This window comes from Conger conger, chromosome 10 (assembly GCF_963514075.1).
Source record: "Conger conger chromosome 10, fConCon1.1, whole genome shotgun sequence".
Lineage (NCBI taxonomy): Eukaryota > Metazoa > Chordata > Actinopteri > Anguilliformes > Congridae > Conger > Conger conger.
The window spans coordinates 43,393,834-43,400,252 of record NC_083769.1 but is presented as its reverse complement, the minus strand read 5'-3'; the positions used below and the strand labels follow the sequence as shown (position 1 = coordinate 43,400,252).

Genomic DNA, 6,419 nt, shown 5'->3' with positions numbered 1-6,419 from the left:
ACAGCGCGTGTTTGGGCTGGGACGGGGTTAGCAGTTTTTGGAGCCACGTCTTTGCGTCCTCGGTCTGAACAGGAAGTGCGGCTAGCACGGCGCTGAGCGAGGGGTGGAGTGCAGCGGGGCGGGGGGGCGGGGGGGGGCAGGAAGTGGCTGTGGTGTCTGCTGCTGGAGCGCGCAGCGGCTGAGCAACATTTGAAGAATTCGGGGTGTGGCGGTGCGGCTGTGGCCCAGGCCGCATCGCGACCGGCCGTGCCGCGTCTGAGAGAGGGCGGCGCACCGAAACCCAGAACCAAAACACCGCTGCAGGAAGCGCGTGTGCGGTTCTGCCCTGCTCCTCCTCCCCTCCTCCTCCCCCCACCTCCCTGCTTCCTCCTCCCCTTCTTTTTTTTGTGATCAAATGTTTTTATTTTAACATTATACACCCCCCTCCACTCTCTGGGCTATGGAGAATAAATATCAGATAACTGAAATCATAATAAAAACTCAATGGCGGCAGCTGCTGAATGCCAGGCGTCCGATTTTTTCTGAATAGCTCCAATGCGTTCGGGTGATTGATGTTTCCATGTCCAGGAGGGAGTGTGGTGGCTTCCACCTTTGTGCGAGCGTCTTTTTTTTTTTAGCTGCAGCCGACCATACGTACTGTTGAGATAGAGATCGATCGAGTTCCTAATTTTGTCGGTCGACGTCGACAATTCAACTGCTGGCTGTTAACTGTCGCTAGCTAGCAGAGCTATTCATTAGCATGGAACATTTTGGCAAATGTGAATGTTATCCTTCTCATTCACCCATTCATACACACACACACACACACACCAACGTCAGTGGCGCCCTATTTCTTGTTTATACATCTCCGTTAACAACACTGGATAGAGTTTAACCTCCTCCTCCTCCTCTTCCTCCTCCTCCTCCTCCAGATCGAGGACCTGCAGCTGAAGCTCCAGCACGCCGAGGCGGACCGTGAGCAGCTGCGGGAGGATCTCCTGCAGGAGCGGGAGGCCCGGGAGCACCTGGAGAAGGTGGTGAAGGAGCTGCAGGACCAGCTGTGGCCCAAATCCAGCACCAGCGCCGACACGGGGGCCAAGGACTCCCACAACTAGCCCCGGGACGCAGTGACGGGGGGGGGGGGGGAGGACACCGACACACAGAGCACATTTCTATCCGTCTATCCGAGCGTGCGTCCTTCACACGCGACGCGCGCTCCTCAACGCAGCCGCCGGAGTGGGAGAGAAGCCAGAGAGAAAAACGCGACAGTTTGGAGACCGGAATGTGTACCAGGGGGAAAACGTGTTACTAACATAAGCACTGAAACGCATCTCTCATTCAGATAAACAAATTATAAAAAAAAAATAATAAAGATATATAGCACAAGAAATGTATTGTGCCTATATTTTCCCTGAAACAAAAACTGAAAAAAAAAAAAAAAAACGATATTTGGATACAAACTTTTCTATGATGAAAATATTAATAATGATAGTTATTACTACCATTGCTACCAATATGAAAATACTACCAATATGAAACCAATACAGAACAATTTTGGAAGCATCGCGGCGGGCATGTCTCATGACCTGCCGGACGGAGGACTGGACTGGGGGACGGACACGTCTTTTTGGGGGGGGACCCTTCAGTGTCCTTTTTGTTCTTTGTGAAGACATTTGAGGATTTCATTTTGTAATAAGCTATTTAAGACTGCGGTAAAGTAAAGACTTGAGTGTATAAGAAAAAAAGAAAACATTTCTTTGTGTTGATGGAGCCTCAAAAACATTCAAAAAGAAAACGTCGTCAAGCAACAAGGAGGACACGATTCCCACTTTTGCCGCCATCTTTCCAACGGTCAGTGTAGAAGAAGGCCCTTAACAACCATGGAAAAAAGGAACGGACTTCATTTTGCATTTCTTTTCTACGTGTGGCGAAATCTTTGGAGAAGTACAGCATGGTGAGGTTTACAGGGGACTGGGCTGGCCAAGCCACTCCCTCAGAATCTGTATTTTGGAGAAAAAAAAGAAAAGAAAAAAAAAAGGTGTGTTGTGTTCTAGGCACTCTTACAGAATGAGCACTTCATTTAGATAGGGAAGTCTCCCCCACCGTTAGTGCACAGGCAAAACACCAACGCGCAGTGGCTTCAAACAAGCTGTGTGTGCGTCTGTGCGTTTTCCTGTCCAAACCAAACCAGTATATTAGACTTACTGAGTAAATGCAGCTACGACTCCTTGTACACAGTCTGTATCAAGTCTGTTCAGAATCTTTGGTTAAAAAAAAGAGAAAAAAGAAAAATTAGCATGACTGCATTTTGTATTTTTTCATTTGGATGCTAAAACTTGCTGCTCCATGAAGTTCTGAAAACACCATTTTTTAAATACTATGATTTTAGGGTTAGAAGCTGCGCCTTTAGCAAGAACCACAAATTGTTCTCTTTTTATTTTAATTACGATGTGTAAATATAAATATGATTTTTTTAAAATAAATTTTACAATAATGAATCGCACTTTGTCAAATACAGACCTTGTTATACTGCGTTTTAGTCCCACTCTTGTTCTCTTACCTTGCTTTTGGGGAAAATGTGATCATGACAACAGCAGAAATCAAATTAGCATTTCCTCTTTCGTATGTACCTAATTTAAATGCCATGCAATTACATGTTAAAGGCTAAACAATGTAAATAAAAATGCAAAAAAAGGTGTCTATACGCTTGCCTGCTTAGATACTGCGCATTTGTGAGCTTTATCAATCCAGTTGAAAAAAAAATTGGTTTTGTAAATTTTATCATTTTGTGTTTTCACTTTATTACTGTATTATTATTATTATTAATATTATTATTATTATTATTACCATTTTTAGATACTTTTTTTTGGACTTAAAAAAAGATTTGAGAATTGAGTTTTTCATCAGAAGGAGTGGAAGACGGATGAGTCTGGGAGGACTGATCGGGTGCCCACCTCTCCTAAAATGGCGGTATTTACACAATCGGAACAAAGTCACAAAATGTACGACACCTTGCAGCAGCCCGTAAAGCATTAAACTAAGGAGTCCTAGGACATACTGCTCACAGATTTGGCATAGAGATATAGATTTGATTGGATGGAAATTCATAAAAATTGGGATGCAAACGAAGAAAAGAAAAGGATTGGATAGCTGCTCTGAATACACACAGGGTACAATGCAATCAGAATGTACATTGTGTGTATGCTGTTTTTCTTTAGTTGTTGATGTTGTTGTTGTTGTTGTTTTTAATGTGGGGGTATTTTTATTGCTTGTCTGTTATGTTTTCTTTTTTCAATAGCAAACTCTTATATATTTTCTTTCATATGCATGAAATTTGAGAAAAACTCTGCCATACATTTATCCAATATTGGGCATTAATACTGTATATGTAAGGGTTTTATTGTGTTATGCAATATACAGCAAACTTCTTTTTTTTTTTTTTTTAAAGAAGTCTATTTTTTTTCTTTTAAAGGAAACTAAACCTCATTGATAACATATTTCAGAGTAATGCAGTACACACACACACACACACACACACTATACACAGACACATGCGTGCTCACTCCAAGCTAAGCTCAGATATGCTGGACAGCCTGCAGGGCCTGTATTTAGGGCAGAAGGCTTCCAGAGCAGGAGCAACGAGGTAGTAATCCTGTTTATACACACCCCTGTAATGCTACACACACACACCTCTCTGACGCCACACACACACACACAAACACACCTCTAACGCCACACACACACACACACACACACACACACACACCTTTCTAATGCCACACACACACACACTCACACACACACCTCTCTAACGCCACACACACACACACACACACACCTCTCTAACGCCACACACACCTCTGTAATGCCACACACACACACACACCTCTCTAACGCCACACACACACACACACACACACACACACACACACACCTCTCTAACGCCACACACACCTCTGTAATGCCACACACACACAGTCTGCCCTACACAGAATGTCGGCCCTGTTTCGGAGCACACAGCCCAAACGGTGGCATGCTTGCCGGGACCCCCTCCCCCCCTCCCCCCACACCCCCATCCTATCCCCTCCCCCCTCTCCCCAGCATACCCGTACCTCCCGAAATGCATCAGGTGCACATGGCCTAACCCACCTCACCCAAACTGCTACACCTCCTTTTCAGTATTCCTTATCAAATGTGGGTTTGTTTCAGCTATATTTTATTTTTTATTTCATTTTTTTTTCTTTTTTTCTTTTATTTACAAAGCAAACTAAAAACAATTGAACCAATCGCCATTGCAGTGAAAAACCGTGACCTGAACCATTTTTTGAATGACAGCATTTATTCTTTCAGAGATATTGATATGTCAAACCTTTTTCTTTTTTTTTCTTTAAAAAAAAAAAAATACATTAATTGACTTTAACCATATCTATGCGAATCATAAACATTACTCTTATAGATATGGACAGTCTACTGTTTAAAGTTGTTTCTGTCCGTCAAATGATGGACCTTTCTAACAAACACGGAGGGCATTATATCAAAGCCCAATGTCTTAAACTACATTATAAAGGGCAGTGTTATTGAAAGACTGACAAAGTGTCTGTATCTTTTACAGACTTGAAATTGTATAGAGGTGGTAAAATGCTATCGCCGTTTTACATTCAAATAAAACAATATGTGTAGTTTCCTTTATTCATGTTTTTCTACAAACAAGGAGATGTTGACATCTGCTCCCAACTCTCCCAAACTGAACATAATTAAATGGTTAAACAATTTATTCTTTTCTAAACGATAAACTTTTTTTCTAAATGGAAGACAGTAAAACAGCAATAACAGGACATGTTAAACAAAACTAGCCAGTGTAAAATAAAAAAAAATAAAAAAATACAAATTTACACATGTAAATAATTTTTCATTTTACAATATTGTATTATAAATGTATATGGTGTTTCCTTTTTCAAAAAAGTTTTTTTTTCTTACACAATAGCTGTCTTGTTTTATGAGTTTGTGTTTTAACAGAGAAAATGTTTCTAAAACAATTATTGCAGTGCGTTAGAGGATATTCCCTGCATTAACATGTAGTTTTCCCCAATTATTTTGCATCTTTTTTTTTCTTTTCTTTTTTTTTTCTTTAAACTGTAGACTCATATTACTTTATCACCAGTCCATATATATTTTTTAACATTATATGAAATACAGAATGAAATACCTTTGGTCAAGAATGGTTACACAAGCGTTTCAGCTGAGTTTGGCCGTTCCTAGCAGATTCTTCTTCATTCTCGTGTATCTTAATTAGCCCTGCGCTGCTGCTAATAGTATATAAACATTACCATTCTAGAACTATTTTTATGTAAGAGGTAAATGTATGCTTTCTTGTTTATTAATGCCGCATATACTGTATGAGAAAACAAAAAAAAAGCTTGGCTTATTTATCTATTCTGCCCTCTACCTTGTCTTTTTGCGCTTTTTCCACACCCTTTCTCCTGCCATCCCTCCTCCCCCTCTATCTCTCACGACACGGACTATATTGTAAAGTAAAGGACTTTATGAGATCTTGTTTGAAAATAGCTATGCTTATATACTGCAGTGACTGAATGTACAGTGTATAGATGCATTACCAGAAATAAAGTTGTTTGTCCAGATTATGTACTTCAGCCTCCTTTATTTCCGTTTTTTTCACCATTTTTTAAAGGTACATATGTAATTTTGGACTTCTAACGGTCAAGAGAGGAATTGCAGCAACACATACCCTCAAGCCACAACACTGTTTATCCCTCCCCCTCCTCTGCGAGTGTGCTGAAACGCCATTGGCTGTGGTAATTAGAACCAATTTTCAACCAATTAATTATTGTACAGCTATACAATGTTTTGGTACAGGGTGCCGGCCCGTCAAATGCATATTTTAAAACCCGAATTTAAGGACTATAAACACAGGCAGAGAGTGAGTCAACATGTCAGTGAGCCTTTTTCAATGATAGGAAGGGATTTACAATGGTCTCGGAACAATGTTTTAACACAAAAATGTTTCCTATTGTGCCTCTAAACATTAATATTCAACTCAATGGAGGAAAAAGTAGCAAAGTCACCTAGATTTCAACATTCATAATCTATAAGAGGAATTCCGTTCCTTGCCAAGCAAAACTGGTTGCGGGAATTTCTCATTCTCATTCAAACATTTTTGCCTTTTTTTTTTTTCTACTCCTACCAGCAGCCGCACGGTCGTGCCGTGACGGCGGTTATTTTTCTGTGACGGCTCTGGGCTTATCCTTCCCTCCCCCACGGCTCGGCCCCACGGTCCACGCACACACACTCCCAGCCGGCCGTGAAGATTTGCTCGGAGCACCGCGGTAAACTCCGCGAGCCGGATTCCCAATGACCCGATTACCGCGTCACAGGGCCGGCAAAACGGGCCGGCAGTTATCTCATTGTCTCTTGTGCCTACG

At 41.5% G+C, this 6,419-nt stretch overlaps 1 protein-coding gene across 1 annotated transcript in view; it reads left to right on the top strand.

Annotated features, from left to right (window-relative positions):
- The window catches only part of skia (v-ski avian sarcoma viral oncogene homolog a), a 77,642-nt gene extending 74,959 nt beyond the window's left edge, over positions 1–2,683 (top strand). Inside the window, exon 7 of the mRNA XM_061258529.1 lies at positions 912–2,683. Within this exon, the coding sequence (XP_061114513.1) occupies positions 912–1,094 (183 nt within the window). The 3' untranslated portion in view covers positions 1,095–2,683. The remainder of the gene's footprint in view (positions 1–911) is intronic.
- The last annotated feature ends 3,736 nt before the right edge of the window (positions 2,684–6,419 follow it).